Source organism: Salmo salar, chromosome 13 (genome assembly GCF_965601325.2).
Source record: "Salmo salar chromosome 13, fSalSal1, whole genome shotgun sequence".
Lineage (NCBI taxonomy): Eukaryota > Metazoa > Chordata > Actinopteri > Salmoniformes > Salmonidae > Salmo > Salmo salar.
The window spans coordinates 79,501,745-79,520,595 of NC_138303.1; the positions used below are offsets into that span (position 1 = coordinate 79,501,745).

At 42.3% G+C, this 18,851-nt stretch overlaps 1 protein-coding gene across 8 annotated transcripts in view; it reads left to right on the forward strand.

Moving 5' to 3' along the window:
* ncor1 (nuclear receptor corepressor 1) overlaps positions 1 to 11,461 on the forward strand; it is a 121,982-nt gene extending 110,521 nt beyond the window's left edge. For 7 of the 8 annotated variants that reach the window (XM_082960352.1, XM_014137923.3, XM_014137925.3 and 4 more), the window contains 8 exons: positions 3,947 to 4,095; positions 4,573 to 4,793; positions 5,008 to 5,163; positions 5,707 to 5,849; positions 6,136 to 6,189; positions 6,403 to 6,591; positions 8,617 to 8,802; positions 8,948 to 11,461. In XM_082960352.1, the coding sequence (XP_082816478.1) occupies positions 3,947 to 4,095; positions 4,573 to 4,793; positions 5,008 to 5,163; positions 5,707 to 5,849; positions 6,136 to 6,189; positions 6,403 to 6,591; positions 8,617 to 8,802; positions 8,948 to 9,144 (1,295 nt within the window). In that variant the 3' untranslated portion in view covers positions 9,145 to 11,461. The remainder of the gene's footprint in view (positions 1 to 3,946; positions 4,096 to 4,572; positions 4,794 to 5,007; positions 5,164 to 5,706; positions 5,850 to 6,135; positions 6,190 to 6,402; positions 6,592 to 8,616; positions 8,803 to 8,947) is intronic. The other variant, XM_082960354.1, reaches the window with a different exon arrangement.
* Positions 11,462 to 18,851: the final 7,390 nt, after the last annotated feature.

Below are 18,851 nucleotides of genomic sequence, written 5' to 3' on the forward strand. Positions count from 1 at the left end.
ACTTCAGCGAAATTTGCAATTCGTTCCAGTCGTTGGCAGCAGAGAACTGGAAGGAAAGGTGGCCAAGAGGTGTTGGCTTTGGGGATGACCAGTGAGATATACCTGCTGGAGCGCGTGATACGGGTGGGTGTTGCTATGGTGACCAGTGAGCTGAGATAAGGCGGGGCTTTACCTAGCAAAGACTTATAGATGACCTGGAGCCAGTGGATTTGGCGACGAATATGTAGTGAGGACCAGCCAACGAGAGCATACAGGTCGCCGTGGTGGGTGGTATATGGGGCTTTGGTGACAAAACGGATGGCACTGTGATAGACTGCATCCAGTTTGCTGAGTAGAGTGTTGGAGGATATTTTGTAAATGACATAACCGAAGTTGAGGATCGGTAGGATAGTCAGTATTACTAGGGTATGTTTGGCAGCATGAGTGAAGGTGGCTTTGTTGCAAAATAGGAAGCCGATTTTAGTTTTGGATTGGAGATGTTTAATATGAGTCTGGAAGGAGAGTTTACAGTCTAGCCAGACACCTAGGTGTTTGTAGTTGTCCACATATTCTAAGTCAGAACCGTCCAGAGTAGTGATGCTAGTCGGGCGGGCGGGTGCGGGCAGCGATCGGTTGAAAAGCATGCATTTAGTTTTACTAGCGTTTAAGAGCAATTGGAGGAAGGAGTGTTGTACGGCATTGAAGCTCGTTTGGAGGTTAGTTAAGTGTCCAAAGAAGGGCCAGAAGTATACATAATGGTGTCGTCTGCGTAGAGGTGGATCAGGGAATCACCAGCAGCAAGAGCAACATCATTGATGTATACAGAGAAGAGAGTCGGCCTGAGAATTGAACCCTGTGGTAACCCCATAAAGACTGCCAGAGGTCCGGACAACAGGTCCTCTGATTTGACACACTGAACTCTATCTGAGAAGTAGTTGGTGAACCAGGCGAGGCAGTCATTTGAGAATCCAAGGCTGTTGAGTCTGCCGATAAGAATACGGTGATTGACAGAGTCGAAAGCCTTGGCCAGGTCGATGAAGACGGCTGCACAGTACTGTTTTTTATCGATGGGGGTTATGATATCGTTTAGTACCTTGAGTGTGGCTGAGGTGCACCCGTGACCAGTTCGGAAACCAGATTGCACAGTGGAGAAGGTACGGTGGGATTCGAAATGGTCAGTGATCTGTTTAACTTGGCTTTTGAAGACTTTAGAAAGGCAGGACAGGAAGGATATAGGTCTGTAACAGTTTGGGTATAGAGTGTCACCCCCTTTGAAGAGGGGGATGACCGCGGCAGCTTTCCAATCTTTAGGGATCTCGGATGACACGAAAGAGGTTGAACAGACTGGTAATGGGGGTTGCAACAATGGCAGCGGATAATTTTAGAAAGAGAGGGTCCAGATTGTCTAGCCCAGCTGATTTGTACGGGTCCAGGTTTTGCAGCTCTTTCAGAACAGCTACTATCTGGATTTGGGTGAATGAGAAGCTGGGGAGGTTTGGGCAAGTAGCTGCGGGGGGTGCGGAGCTGTTGGCCGGGGTTTTGGGTAGCCAGGAGGAAAGCATGGCCATCTGTAGAGAAATGCTTATTGAAATTCTCGATTATCGTGGATTTATCGGTGGTGACAGTGTTTCCTAGCCTCAGTGCAGTGGGCAGCTGGGAGGAGGTGCTCTTATTCTCCATGGACTTTACAGTGTCCCAAAACGTTTTGGAGTTAGAGCTACAGGATGCAAATTTCTGTTTTGAAAAAGCTAGCCTTTGCTTTCCTAACTGACTGCGTGTATTGGTTCCTGACTTCCCTGAAAAGTTGCATATCGCCGGGACTATTCGATGCTAGTGCAGTCCGCCACAGGATGTTTTTGTGCTGGTTGAGGGCAGTCAGGTCTGGAGTGAACCAAGGGCTATATCTGTTCTTAGTTCTACATTTTTTTGAAAGGGGCATGCTTATTTAAGATGATGAGGAAATTACTAAAAGGCTTAGTCAATGGCGCATCTTCATGGAAAGTGCATTTTAGTCAGACTTAATGTGTCTGGGAAACTAGCCCTTACTGACTGATAAAGCTCTATAGATTAGAGGTCGACCGATTAATCGGAATGGACGATTAATTATGGACGATTTTCAAGTTTTCATAACAATCGGCATTTTTGGACACCGATTATGGCCGATTACATTGCACTCCACGAGGGTACTGCGTGGCAGGCTGACTACCTGTTATGCGAGTGCAGCAAGGAGCCAAGGTAAGGTGCTAGCTAGCATTAAACTTATCTTATGAAAAACAATCAATCTTAACATAATCACTAGTTAACTACACATGGTTGATGATATTACTAGTTTATCTAGCTTGTCCTGCGTTGCATATAATCGATGCGGTGCCTGTTAATTTGTCATTGAATCTCAGCCTACTTCGCCAAACGGGTGATTTAACAAGAGCATTCGTGAAAAAAGCACTGTCGTTGCACCAATGTGTACGTAACCATAAACATCAATGCCTTTCTTAAAATCAATACACAAGTATATATTTTTAAACCTGCATAATTTAGTTAATATTGCCTGCTAACATGAATTTCTTTTAACTAGGGAAATTCTGTCACTTTTCTTGCGTTCTGTGCAAGCAGAGTCAGGGTATATGCAGCAATTTGGGCCGCCTGGCTTGTTGCGAACTGTGTGAAGACCATTTCTTCCTAACAAAGACCGTAATTAATTTGCCTGAATTTTACATAATTATGACATAACGTTGAAGGTTGTGCAATGTAACAGCAATATTTATACTTATGGATGCCACCCGTTCGATAAAATATGGAACGGTTCTGTATTTCACTGAAAGAATAAACATTTTGTTTTCTAAATTATAGTTTCCGGATTTGACCATATTAATGACCTAAGGCTCGTATTTCTGTGTGTTATTATAATTAAGTCTATGATTTAATAGAGCAGTCTGACTGAGCGGTGGTAGGGAGCAGCAGGCTCGTAGGCATTCATTCAAACAGCACTTTCGTGCATTTGCCAGCAGCTCTTCACTGTGCTTCAAGCATTGCGCTGTTTATGACTTCAAGCCTATCAACTCCTGAGATTAGGCTGGCAATAGTAAAGTACCTATTAGAACATACAATAGTCAAAGGTATATGAAATACAAATGGTATAGAGAGAAATAGTCCTATAATAACTACAACCTAAAACTTCTTACCTGGAAATATTGAAGACTCGTGTTGAAAGGAACCACCAGCTTTCATATGTTCTCATGTTTTGAGCAAGGAACTTAAACGTTAGCTTTTTTACATGGCACATATTGCACTTTTACTTTCTTCTCCAACACTTTGTTTTTGCATTATTTAAACCAAATTAAACATGTTTCATTATTTATTTGAAACTAAATAGATTTTATTGATGTATTAATAAGTTAAAATAAGTGTTCATTCAATATTGTTGTAATTTTCATTGTTACAAATGTATAAAACCGTCCGATTAATCGGTATCGGCTTTTTTGGTCCTCCAATAATTGGTATCGGCGTTGAAAAAATCATAATCGGTCGACCTCTACTATAGATGTCATATGGGGACTTGAAGTATTCTCTTGAAGGTCTCAAGATCTCTTTCTCAAGTATTGGTTTCCTTATGCAATGTTTAAGTTACCCTACATTTACATTTACGTCATTTAGCAGACGCTCTTATCCAGAGCGACATGTCCCGAATGACTCCTCAGCCCAATAACCTTGTCAGCTAAGTACGACAGATAGAGCAGACGACACCATTCCATTCCCCACAAGCTCCCATCTGGTCACCATACCGCTCCACAAGCTATTTCCGCTGGAGGCAAATGTATATCAGCTGCCTGTTGACATACGGGGAGGGTGGAAGGCTTCCACCCTCCCCGATATATCACCCTCTCCTCCATTCCCATATATCACTTCTCTCCCCCATTTCTCTACCCTCCCCAACTTAGTCTGGTAACTGTGTGTTATCCTCACTCAGCAGCTGGCATGCGTTCCTTTGACATGATCCGCTACCGCCAGTCAACGGAGTCCCAGCAGCCCCCCTCCTCCCAGGCTGACGGAGGGTACTCCCAGTCCCAGCAGGTCCCCAAGACCCACCGGGTCATGACCCTGGCTGACCACATCTCGGTAAGACACACTGGTAGCTTTCCACGGTTGCATGCCATGTCATTGCCTGCGCAGTCAGGCATCAGATTGCTATATCATATTTTGTGGTTAGCTGATATTAAACAGCGATCCAGGCATGAGTTCTGTCAGGCAACTGCTATGTAGTCAGCCTGAAGAAGACCCCAATGACTTGTTCCTTCATAGCCCTTTTTAACTGGGTTCCTAAGGCCAACAATCCATCTACTGTGTAACCAATACAAATGACTTTACCAACAATTAATGTACAGTATGCCTCCTATACCACTTTTTGTTGAGTGATGATATCTTGAGTGATCCATCGACTGAACTGCAAATGATGATCTCAACAACTCTGACAACAGCCTATACTAGACAACTTTGGATACAAACATTTAAGGGTAGAGACTGAAAATGGAGGTGTGCCTCCAAGTAATAACATCTCCCTGATCAGTCTGTCCTCTCCTTTTTCTCCTTTTATAGCATATTATCACCCAGGACTTTGCCAGGAACCAGGATCCTCCTCAGTCCTCCACCACATTCCAGAGCGCCCAGCTGCCAGTATCTAGCTCGGGCCCCGGGGGCCGTGCCAAGGGCCACAGCCGCTACAGCCCAGAGAACCAGACCCAGGCCCCATCACACCACCAGAGACCCACGCCCAGCAGAGTGTCTCCTGAGAACGCCACTGACAAGCCCAGAGCCAGGTACAGTAACAACACCCACCAGTAGCCCAACACAACCTCTTGACCAAGCCAGCCTGTTTAGTAGGGTAAACCGTAGCTAAACGGTTTGCAATAAGTTCAGGTTGTACCTCCCATGCAAAACATTTTCTCCCTAATGAACATAACCCTGGTGGTGCACCTCTGTCCATTCCATCATATTATCACTTTTCCCTCTCTTCCTCTGTCCCTTCCCCAGACCTGGTAAATCCCCTGATCGGGGTGGCAGGGGGGCCGTGGAGAGTTATGAGCCCATCTCCCCTCCCCAGAGCTACCAGGATAAACAACAGGAGGCCAGAGAGCAGCAGCAGCAGCAACAACCCCAGAGACGAGAGGCTGACCAGCCTGAGATGAGGTGTGTAGGACTGGCATATCTTCTTAAGTAGTGGGCGCTCTCGCATTTCTTTATGTTCACCTAACGCACACTTGTCAAACTCATTCTACAGAGGGCCGAGTGTCTGTGGGTTTTCGCTCCTTTCTTGTACTTGATTGATGAATTAAGGCCACTAATTAGTAAGGAACTCCCCTCACCTGGTTGTCTAGGGCTTAATTGAAAAGAAAAAAGAAAAAACCGGCAGACACTAGGCCCTCCATGGAATGACACCCCTGACCTAATGCAACTTCCAATGATATCACTAGACATATATGTATGTTTCGGCCATTAAGTTGACAAACCAAAAAGCATGACAGCGATTTATTTTGTATGTCTACGTGCATTTGTGCGTGTGGATACTGGATACCTTCAGTGCCCATGGACAGAATGTGCCTTGTGGGCAGCTGTGACCTGTTTGGCATGCTAACAGAGTGGAAACTGGGGGGAGGTGCCAGTGGCACGCTAGCCTAATCATCGCTCTGCTGCCTGACTCTTAACCCCATGGTGGCCTTTCTCTGGTTACAGGGGCGACTCTCGCTCCCCTGGCAGTGTCAGCTACCTGCCCTCCTTCTTCACCAAGCTGGAGAACACCTCCCCTATGGTGAAATCCAAGAAGCAGGAGATATTTCGTAAGTTAAACTCCTCTGGTGTCGGGGATTCTGATGTAGGTAAGTTGCCTCTCTTCTTATCTTCCTTGTACTAACATCATTTAAGAAAGCATTCCAAGATAGAAAAAATATAACATTTGATGGAACTCAATTCGCACTGTATTTTATTAATTTAAAGGATATTTTCTGTGCATTGCACTCATTTCTCATTTAACAACGGGTAACATTGTAATAGGAAGACATACTGTAAAACGACTAACGATTAACTCTGTCTTTTAGCGTCATTTTAGTTTGCAGTCAGACATTTCGTTTGCTAACTGAGCTATGCTATTGTTTCTCCTTTCAGGAAATGCACAACCAGGCACAGAGATCTTCAACTTGCCCGCTGTGACCAGCTCAAGTGAGTATAAACATTTCTAACAGCATAGGATCATATTCTATCACCATATACTCATATTCAAACATACTAGAATCATTTAAACCAACCAAAAATGTTATGAAATAAATTGAAACACTTTTTTTGTATGTTTCTGTTTGAATACCCTAATGAACACAACCGTGGTGGCTGTTCCATGTCTTCCCCCTCGTCCTGTGTGTGTGTTTGGCCCGCCAGGCAGCGTGAACCCCAGGAACCACTCCTTCAGCGATCCGGCCAGTAACCTTGGCCTGGAGGACATCATCCGGAAGGCCCTGATGGGCAACCTGGAAGAAAGGCCAGAGGAGCACCAGGGAGGGCCTCAGCCCAGCTGTAACACCCCCAGCAATGAGGCCCGCCAGGAGGCCAACCCCTCGCCGAGCATGGGTCAGTGGCAAACAACCACACGCAGCAGACTGAAACCACTATACAGGAGTAAACATTTACGTATTTACATACACACACACACACACACACACACACTCCTTTTTAACCCTGTCTGTCTCTAAAGATCCATTGGAATAGAGTACTTTGTAGGGTGTCCAATCAAAAATATTTTGACCAATGGGTAAAATTATGTTAATTGTGTAGATACTCAGAAAACCAATGGTCTCTATCATAATCTGTTCAAAGGTTGAGTTTTTCTTACCCTTTGTAGGATGGCCAATATTAGGGTGACTAAAGCCCTATTCGCACGTGACTAGTATTACTATAGAACGGCAGTTATGTAATTATTACCCCAACATGTCCGTTTTAACAGTGGACGATTCAGACGGGATTCGTTTTACCAAACTGCCCCTGTAATTATTATTTTTTCCTCATTCACAATTGACCATTATGACGGAAGCCTGGAGGCTCTCCTAGGCTTGAAGATATTTCAAATGTCTTGGAATAGCCTAATATTAGCCTAATGGCTTTCAGTTCAGAGAAAGTCTGAATAATAATGCATATCAATAAGAACCATGAACTGTAACCTATGCAGATATTTAATTACCTGACGTATTTTGCAATTTATTAATTCATTGGTACAATTGTGTCCACTTCATCTTTTAAAAGACAAGACACTAGGAAAGTTGATATATGACAAAACAGATAATTCATCTGTATGCTACGTGCATAGCACTTTGTTTTAAGCATCAATTTGTTCCCATGTTCTAACCCGAACTGGGTGCAGCACCTGTTAAACTCAGTAATATCCCTCAAAACACAGGGATGACGATTAGCACAGGATATGCATTATCAGAGGACCTTGGGGTTTGCTGAAAAAAAGTAGGTTTTTAGGGCTGGGATAATAACCTTCCTGCCAAGTGAAATGACTGACATGGCAGATTTGGACGGGACTAAAATTACAGATGTGGTGATTTTGTGCTCGTGCACATAATACCATTACCTGGGGGATGTATCCTGTCCCAATAGGGCTTAAATCAATGGAGGCCAGAGGAAAAAAGTTGTAAAAAATCTGGAAAATAGTATTTGCGTCAGCTAGCCTGGATGCTGTGTGAGAATTAAGGCAAACTGACAGGCTCACTGTCTTTCTTCTCAAATCCAGAGGACATAAAACAATAGTTAAGATCGATTGAGACATGACATATTTAAATTGTATATGTATATATATTTTAGTATACGCTTTTCATTAATACAAAAATCGTATTTCTTAAAGATCTCTCAGAAAAACAAGCGTATCTCTGAAATGTCAACAGAGCACAGAGCGTACCGTAAGCTTTTTATTTTCAATTAATTTGACATATAATTCAGCTCGTAATGTTAATTTAGCTTTTTGCGACCTGGGGAAACAACTTTTGCAGAAGACCATCGCAACGTAAAATCCTCAAAAGTCGCTGCAAGAAGCGGCACTGCTTTATCAACAGAGCTCGGTGCCTATCGTCGGATGTGTTAGGTTACTGTTCATAATATGTTCGAGAAAGACGCCACTGAACAATTCAGAACATGAATAATCATATCTGTCTTGGTAAAAATGTATTTTATAGCATAAGGAGGTGAATTTATCACGAAAGCACGTTTTCACCCACTCTGGGCAGTGGGTGGACACCCTATACTTTGACATTTTGAGATTTGGAACAAGCTCTCCTGAATAGTCCCAACTCACACTAACACCCACAAACTTACACACACCCACCATCTATGCTGGTGCCATACTGTTATTGTACTATTATTATTATTATTTATCCTGCTACCAGTCACTTTCTTCTAATCTCTGCCTACATGTACATATCTACCTCAAATACGCCAGTATCCCTACACATTGTAAATGTGGTACTGGCACTGAGCCTGTAAATAGCTTCCTCTTTTAGTTATACTATTTTGATATTGAATACTGCACTGTTGAGTAGGGCTTGCAAGTTAAGCATTTTACTGTACCTGTGCAAATAAAACGTATTGCTAACACAACAGGCAAGCAGAAACTGCAGAGCAAAGCCAACAGCCGGAAGTCCAAGTCGCCCAACCCAGGTCAGGCATACGCAGCAACCCAGGCAGCAGGAGGTGAGCGGCCCTCATCAGTCTCCTCCGTCCACTCAGAGGGAGACTACCACCAGCAGGCCCCGGCCTGGGCCTGGGAGGACCGGCCCTCGTCCACAGGTAAGACCCAAGACCCATTTAAACCGTCTATTTGTCTGTGTACACAATACCACATTATTAACAGCCACTCAGGAATTCAGAAATCAGGATTTTCTAAATAAGAAAAATCCCTCTAAAGACTATCCTGTCTCACATCTCTCTCCAGGCTCTATGCAGTTCCCCTATAACCCCCTGACCATGCGCATGCTGAGCAGCACGCCCCCCACCTCCATGGCCTCCCCCTCCATGCAGGCCCAGCAGCCCCCACCAGGAGGCCCTCTGGGGTCCCAGCAGCAGCGTGTGTGGGAGCGGGAGCCCCTACTGTCGGAGCAGTATGAGACCTTGTCAGACAGCGATGACTGAGCCCTGCCACTAGAGCCCTACCTGCCCCTCATCCCACCCCAGAGGAAGGGCAGGCCTCTCAGTACAGGCCTGCCTGCCCACCCCCTCCCCCCAAAACAAGCCTCACTCACTGGTGCTGAATGAGTGTGGGGAGAACAGAGGGTGTGGGGGTGTCCTTTTTGGTGCAACAGCGCCCTCTGACTGCCAGCAGTAAGAAAGGCAGCGAGTGACTTCTGACAGGCTTTAATCTTCAGGATAGACTGACTCCCTTTATGTTCAGAAGCTTTGGCAGACAGCCTGTCAGGACAGAGGAAGCCTGGGTGGAGGATATGATGAAAGATAAAGAACTTGTAATGTATAAATATGAAAAAACAACACAAAATACACATTTCTTTGGGGGGAAATTGTTTGATTTTTGGTAAGATGATTTTGTCTATAAGAAATCATTGTATGTAAATAGTGTAACTTTCTGCCGTTTTTTTTCTTCACTTGATTATTCTTATTTTAATGTTGCTTTTAAATGTTTGTTTTTGAATGAATGGGGGAGGAGCGGGGTTTAATCTTGAATATCAGTCTGTCCCTCCCTGTCCATCTCTTACCCCCCCATCACAGTGAAGCTGAGAGACAGAGGCCCCCTATCCACCTGACCACCAAGCACCACCAAAGCCTGAACATTGTTGACATAAGTGAATGAAACAAACACACACGTTAACATTTTAATTGTGCGTTTGTAATTTGATGCCTGTCTTTGCAACACTGTGGAGAAAGATGATGCATGGATGTAACAATATTTCTGCTGATCTAGAACTTAAAGAAAGCTTTTGTCAGTCACCGCACCATTGAGAAAAACAAAACCAATATCTTTGGAACAAGTTGAGAACACTGAGCAAGCAGAAAGGTGAAAGAAGACTAATAAGCTTGATGTTGTTCCTTCTGCTCGTGACTACTTTACTTCTGGGCCCCCATGTTGATCTGAACTCTGTCAATGAGCCAATTGTGTTTGGATTAAGCTGACCACCACCAAGGTGGGTGTACTGTATGGCACACAGTCTGACCCGTAGCTGTCTCTCTAGGGTTTCCAACCAGTGCAGAATGTTCTACTTATAGTACTCTGCAACCCACGTTGTCATGGTAACTAAAGTACGTCAGGAACCTTCGCCCAAGATTCACCCATGCCTTGTGGCTGGAGAAAAAGAAGGCAGCTTTAAAATTTTCTCAGAGAAATATGTTGGTGTTTTTTGTTTATTTGTTTTGTTTCCGTAGTCCCTATCTTTTTTTTTTATACTGTCCTGACAGTAAACTGATCTGTGTGATTTGTCTTTTATGTTTTTAGACAAAAAAAATACAAAACTAACCAAACATAAAGAATGGTCTGCACCATTGTTGCACTTTTTGCTTTGTAACCTTTGACAACAAAAGCATACTACCTGTTGTATAACTTATTCAAGCTCCTGCAGAGGATTGTACTGAGATGTGCTTTGACTTTGCCCATAATTAATGGAAACCTGGATGTTTATGACCGAGTTCCTGTCTTTTGTAGCTGGTACATGGCTTTGTAGTGTGACACATGCAATTGTTTTACTTTTGTGTATGGTACAGTCAAGTTGTTAAGGAAGAGTTGCTTTTTTGCAGTCATGGTGACTATTCAAGTCCATTGCCTCTTAATCTATTCTCTATTAATATCCAAGATAAATATCAACCGTTTTGTCAAAAGACTAGGTCAACATTGATAATGACAGTAATGTTCCATTGCAAGACCCTTTTTCAGATATGTGAAAGCATACCATGTTTTTTGGTTCTCTCAGCTTTTGCTTCGCTTAAATAATCCCAATCTGCTCTAAACCTGATATTTCCTTGTTTTTTTCCGTGTCATTTTGCTTTTGAATTGTCCTAAAGCTGATGTTCAGATTTTTATTTTCTATCTTTTCAACATCAATTTTATTCATCCTATTTTTGATGGGATGTCAAGTGTTTACAACGGCAATGAGAAAAAGGTTACGAAACTTGAATCTTAAAAAATACATCGAAATGAAGCCGGAAAAGACTAAGTGCAACTTTTCAGCTGTGTCTTTGTCCAAAATTGCACCTTATTCCCTATATAGTGCACTTCTTTTGACCAGATCCAGTGCACTATATATGGAATAGGTTGCCATTTCGGAGGCACCAAATCTGTCAAACATCGTGGTAACTTTTTTTATCTGTTTAAAAATTTGAGACTTGAAAACCCGTGTATCCCATGATGTTGAAATGCAATGTTTGTATCGCACAATGTCTCTTAGTAGTATATTACAAGAGTTCAGACCAATCAATAAAGTGGATCAGTTCTCCACCTCTGAAATGGGGATCTTTTGTTTCTTTCTCGGATTGGTCATTGGCTTACAAGTTCTGAGACCTCTATCATGAAGTCTAGGTCAAGAGGCTAATAGCTTCATCAATACAATGCAATGCTCATCTATAATGACTCATAGTATAGTGAAATGACCACAACCAAAAACAATCAACTTTCAGTGCTAAAATGTTTTATTTGGTATGGCGAAAGAACGCTCAACGGAACAGCCTTTTCACATTCCGGCTGAAGACCGACAGACTGTAAATCAGGCCAAATGTGTAGCATTCTTTTGGCTGGAACATGGGATCTCTGGAATGAGGTACACCTGAAAGACAAGACAACCTTTTTTTTTAGAGGGTCTGACACACGGGTGTGTCTTGGTGGTGGAAAGGACACACCCATATCAAACCACACTTCCAAGACCACTTGTGTTTGTTTCAATCATGGCTTCTAGCAGATCTTTGAGGAGCCGGACAAACAAGGCTAAATCAGTAAGTTAAGCCCCCATTTCAACCAGATGTCTGGCCCCTCTTTTGTCCTCAACATTCTACATCAGGCAAAATATGAAGCAGGTTTCTTTGGGTCAGGTAGGACTTCCGTACTGAATTGGTGAGAATTAAGGTATTCTTCTGTTGTCATGACTTCAAGGCTAACAGTTAAAGATGACAAGTAGCAAGCCCTTTCATAGTTGTATAGGCCTGCTCATCCCAAGAACAGAGATGTCATCAATTTAAGAGATTGTTGTGTCTTTGGTGGTGGTGAGGTAGCGCTGGTCACTGTACACCATCGTTGAGAAATTGGGGTATGTTTATGCAGAGATGGATATTAGTCTGTCCCGTATTTGTAGTTTGGTTTGGCCAGTTGAGACTGCAAATTGCCATCATACAAACTGAGGCAGCAGACTTTGTGAAAATTAATATTTGTGTCATCTCAACTTTTGGCCACGACTGTACATATGACTTGACATGGAGCAAGAGCACACACATCTTGGCCTGCACCTCTCCAACTTGGAAAATAGGAAATATATCACTTAAAGCAGTCCGGTGAATGTTCTCTGCAGATAACACCAGGTTTCCAGTAATTATTTTCAACATACCCTGCATTTTCTCCACACGGTCTAGCTTTTTGGGTTGAAAGGGGACCTGTAGGGTTTGAAATCAGATCCAGGACCATGCAGATCTTTGTAACCTATGAGAAGAGAATAAATTTGACTTTTGTCAATTAGTATTTTCCATGACTTTTATCTATCCACAAACAGTTGTGGACAAATATATTGCCATTTTTCTTAGTAATTAAATAATTCCCTATTTCTTCAAAAATAAATTGGAATAGTAAATATGGTCGTCTCCAAATTTTGTTATTGGTTTTTTCAACATTGCAGAACCAATTTTATAATTTTAATTTAGAAAATAAAGACATGGCACTGACAAAATTAACACCCTGGAGCTAAACTCAGCAAAAAAAGAAACGTCCCTTTTTCAGGACGCTATCTTTCAAAGATAATTCGTATTTTTTTTTATAACTTCACAGATCTTCATTGTAAAGGGTTTAAACACTGTTTTCCATGCTTGTTTAATGAACCATAAACAATTAATGAACATGCACCTGTGGAACGGTCGTTAAGATACTAACAGCTTACAGACGGTAGGCAATTAAGGTCACAGTTCTGAAAACTTAGGACACTAAAGAGGCCTTTCTACTGACTCTGAAAAACACCAAAAGAAAGATGCCCAGGGTCCCTGCTCATCTAGGTGAACGTGCTTTAGGCAAGCTGCAAGGAGGCATGAGAACTGCAGATGTGGCCAGGGCAATAAATTGCAACGTCTGTACTGTGAGACACCTAAGACAGCGCTACAGGGAGACAGGATGGACAGCTGATCGTCCTCGCAGTGGCAGACCATGTGTAACAACACCTGCACAGGATCGGTACGTCCGAACATCACACCTGCGGAACAGGTACAGGATGGCAACAACAACTGCCCGAGTTACACCAGGAACGCACAATTCCTCCATCAGTGCTCAGACTGTCCGCAATAGCCTGAGAGAGGCTGGACTGAGGGCTTGTAGGCCTGTTGTAAGGCAGGTTCTCACCAGACATCACTGGCAACAAACCCACCGTCGCTGGACCAGACAGGACTGGCAAAAAGTGCTCTTCACTGACGAGTCGCGTGAATGCTGTGCGTTACAGGGAAGACAATGCCACCAGCCATACTGCTCGTCCTGTGCTCGATTTCCTGCAAGACAGGAATGTCAGTGTTCTGCCATGGCCAGCGAAGAGCCCGGATCTCAATCCCATTGAGCACGTCTGGGACCTGTTGGATCGGAGGGTGAGGGCTAGGGCCATTCCCCCCAGAAATGTCCGGGAACTTGCAGGTGCCTTGGTGGAAGAGTGGGGTAACATCTCACAGCAAGAACTGGCAAATCTGGTGCAGTCCATGAGGAGGAGATGCACTGCAGTACTTAATGCAGCTGGTGGCCATACCAGATACTGACTGTTACTTTTGATTTAACCCCCCCTTTGTTCAGGGACACATTATTCCATTTCTGTTAGTCACATGTCTGTGGAACTTGTTCATTTTATGTCTGTTGTTGAATCTTATGTTCATACAAATATTTACAAACGTTAAGTTTGCTGAAAATAAACGCAGTTGACAGTGAGAGGACTTTTCTTTTTTGCTGAGTTTAGTACTTGTTTGTACAGCAAGAACATTTCCAAGAACCTTTTTGAGGAATAGCAACTTTGCTTACATTTCTTCTTAAATCTATAGTTAAAGAAAAAATGGCAGTTAAGAAGAAATGTAATCTTAAGAAGGTTTTGTGAATCTGGGCCCTGGACTCTTCTCTGGCCACTCCAGAACAGTGTTTCTTCTTGAACCATTCCAGGGTGCTTTGATCTGTTTGGGGTTGAATGTCCTGATTGAACACTCACAACCTTCAACAGAGAGACAGTTTTTGGACACTGGGTTGAACATTGCACTCCATAACAGTTTAATAATCGGCTGATTGGTCTCTGCTGGGCCTTCCAGCAGGACAATGATGCCAAAAAGCACCCAGGAATGGTTCAAGAAGAGATGCTGGACTGTTTTGGAGTGGCCAGCTAAGAGTCCAGATCTGAATCAAAACCTATAGCGAAATCTGAAAACAGTAATCGGTGGAGGGCACAGATGGAAGAATTAGAACATTTTGCTGCTGAAAAGTGTGCCAAATTGCCAGTAGAAAGGTGCAGCAAGCTCATTGATGGCTACAAGAAGCATTTGTCTGCAGTTATCTTGGCCAAAGGGTTTGCAACCAAGTACTAGCTCTGGGCTGCCAATAATTGTATCTTTATTTTCTCAATTTAAAGTGTTAACTTAAGTTTACAAAACTAAAATTGGTTTTGCAATGTTGTAGTGCTCCAGTTCTCCCTGTCAAAATAAGCAACAGAAGACTTAGAAAGCATATCAACTCCTGTAGAAATGGCACTATGATTATTGTGAGTAACTTAATTTATGTTCCTTTAGCTCTGCCTTCAAGGGAGTTTATACAAACTGTCATATCCTACCATTCTGATAGATTGTAAAATGTTAGAAAACATGGTTGTAACATTAATAATTTGGTTGTTATTCCATTGGTTTCCTTGAGGCAGATGCTCCAGGGGCAGAGTGGCCCACACTCATTGAATATGGCACTTTTAAATGTTAGAGCAATCTCAAGTAAAACCTTTCTTGTGAATGATCTCATTACTGAGCGCAAAGTTGATTGCATGTTTCTCACTAAAACATGGCTGTCATCAGACTGTAGTGCTGCTCTTTTTGAAGCCTCCCCCAGCCTACAGCTTTTCCTACTCTATTCAGAAAAGGGAAAAAGTGTGAAAAGCGTGGGGGGACAGTCTCTATTTTTACTGATGCTCTCAGCTGTAAAAACATTTCATATGGCAACTTTGGGTCTTTTGAGCAACATGCTATACTGTTTAAATGTCATCCACCAGTGCTGGCCATAACCCTGTAAAAGCCACCAAAGCACTGACCCACTTTCTTTACTGATTTATCTGAACTATTGTCTATTGTCCTTGATAACTATGATAAAATCATTGTGTTGGGCGATTTTAATATTCATGTTGACAAAGAGACTGACTCCAAGGCCATTGAATTTATGAATATTTTGAGCTCTGTGGACTTTTTCCAACATGTTACTAGGCCCACCCATAACCACATCCATAGTCTGGACCTAGTTATTAAAGGGTCTTTCTATAGACATATTGTCTATTGTTGATGTTGCTTTCTCTGATCACCACTGTGTATTCTTTACTACCTTGTTGCCCATAGCACAGGGTAATACTGAATGCATTATTAAGAAATGCTATCTCACCTCTTAAGTTGATACAGGTTTTATTGAGTGTATGAACAATATTCCGCCACATATTCTACCTTCCTGTGATGATTTAGTTGATAACTTTAATAGCAAATTAAGGGCAACCATTGTTGCCATAGCTCCAGTAAAGTTGAAAAAGACCACATCCAAATGGAGAGCTTGTTGTATGAGTGAGGAAACTAATCATTTAAAGAGAAATAGCAGAAAGGCAGACCTGATGATAAGTTTGATGATATGTGCCCTAGCCTAACACGTAAAGGCACTATGGATTTATGTTCCCTGGTTGACACAGACATGCTCAGGAAAGTGATATCACAACTTATGCCTTCTACCTGCCTTCTCGATCCTATCCCCACCACCTTCTTCAAAACAGTTTTAATTGCATATCTGAAGAAGTGCCAGCTATTGTTAATCACTCCCTGTTCACAGGCACTTTCCCCTCTGCACTAAAAACTGCTATGGTGAAACCCCTTCTGAAGTAATCTAGATTCTTCAGCACTTAGCAATTTTCACGGCAATCTCCAACCTTCCATTCTTAAGCAGAATTCTGGAGAAATTGGTTTTCAAACAGCTAAATAATTTTTTTAAGTGCCAACAGCACAGAGACAGCCTTAGTTAAAGTGTAAATGATCTTAAAGCCAACACAGATGCCAAACAGCTCTCTGTCCTTGTACTCTTAGATTTAAATGCTGCATTCGACACTGTTGACCATGATGTCCTCATGGACAGACTGGAGAGGCGGGTTTAGGATGTATTTAACCGGTCAAGAGTTTTTTTTTGTCATCCTTGGTGAACATACATACCACATGTGGCATTCCACAAGGCTCGATTTTGGGTCCGGGACTGTTCAGTTTATATATGTTACCCCTTGGCAGCGTTATCAGAAACCACAGCATTGATTTTCACTGCTACGCAGACAATACACAACTTTGCATTTCTGTGTCACCAGAGGATTTTAGCTCCACGGATCAATTATTAGACTGTATTAGTGATTTAAATACTTGGATGGCTCACAACTTCTTTCAGTTAAATCAAGACAAGACAGAGGTACTTATTGTTGGAGCCAAAGCACAGAGAATCTAGTCACACATTTTAATTCATGGGCAATAAAGACATAACACCAGGTTAAAAACCTAGGTGTTATTTTAGATTCTGAACTAAACTTTGAATCACACATTAGGAATGTGACCAAAATAGCTTTAGACCACCTGAGTAACATTGGCATGGTGCGGCCGTTTCTCACTCAGGCTGATACAGAGAGACTCATCCATGCTTTTATTACCAGCAGGCTTGACTACAGTAATGCCCTCCTGTCTGGTCTACCCAAGAAAGCCATTGGTCAACTGCAAAACTTACAGAATGCTGCAGCACTGCTACTGACCAAGACCAGACGGAGAGCACACATTACACCGGTTTTAATGTCTCTGCACTGGCTGCCTTTAAGTTTTTAAGAATACATTTTAAGATTATTTTATTGGTTTTTAAATCAATCCACGATTGTGCACCCCAATACATACCAGACATGCGTTAAAGTTATGTACCCCATAGGTCTCTCAGGTCCTCTGGCACTGGCCTTTTAACTATCCCAAAGCCTAGGACCACGAGGCAGGGAAAGGCAGCCTTTAGTTATTATGCCCCCAGCCTCTGGAATAGCCTGCCAGAGAATCTGAGGGGGGCTTGAATCAGTATTTAAAAGAGATCTTAAAACACATTTTGAGCTTTGCATTTCCTCAGGGTGCATTTTAGTTGTTCAGTTTGTGTCATTCTTTTGTTTTTTTTACATTATGTTTGTTGTGTTGTAAATCTTTTATTTTGATTGTTTATTTAAAAAAAATCCTGTACAGCACATTGTGTTGCATTCCATGTCTGAAATGTGCTGTATAAATAACGCTTAATTTGATAAATCCAATAACAAGGTGTGGTGACCATGGTTTTATGTATTTATTTAAGAAGAAATGGGAAATTATTTCGGAAAAGTGCAAGGGTGCAAATATATTTGGCCCAACTGTGGATGATTAGACTACCTTGTGATACTCACTGATTGACTTTGACACCTTCAGTAACTTCACTGGTGTGGAGTTATCAGCATCAGCAGTATGACGTCTATGAAGGTCCTTGACAATTACTATGCCATTGTATCAGTCTGCTTGTTTGCATAATGAAATATCTGGTGTTCAATGGCGAGGGTACATAAAGATGGTGGCCCCCATACTTACCACAAATTACTTGTTTGCTAAGTTCACCATATTGTACATTGCTCTCCTTTACTGTTTTTTTGTATCGGCATCAGCACAGTATACATGATCCAAATTCTAGCTCCAAGACAATTTGAAAAAACAAAAAAGTAGATTGTGATGATTTTCTAGCGCATTGAACCATTCTTCTTCTTCTTCTGTGGATTTTATATGGTGGTTGGCAACCAACTTTAAGGTGCATTACTGCCACGGTCTATATCCTACCCAATAATCTCATCTCCCTAAGGAAACTAAATACATAATTAAATACTACATCCCCTGAAGATTTCCCCAGCAGTTCACTTAATCCTGGCTATGAAGGATTATTCACTTCATTCAACCCCATTACTCCTCAAATCGAATAACAATCGCTCCCTTTCCCTCACATATTTCTGGCACTGTAATAGAACATGTTCTACTGTCTCCATCTCCTCCTGACAATGTTCACACCTCCCAGTCGGATGTTTCCTCACCAATTTCAATGTACTATTGAGCCTTGTGTGTTCCAGTCTCTTCGCTATTCATAAAATGTAATTGGAGGAACTGAATGCAAGTACCCAGCTAGGATTGCTAAACTGAAGTCTACACACATATTTCATCTCACATTAAACATCATACCACTTTTGCATAGGACTCAAATTCAACCCAGTAATTTTATGGGATAAATACAACCTAAACATCCAACAAGAAATATGAATAAAGCAGCTAGAGAAAAACCTTTGCCTGATAAACCATCAGGTGATAGATTTCGCCATTAGCCATCTGAAATATAGCAGTTCAGATATTTAATCATATGAACTTGGTCTTTTACCAAA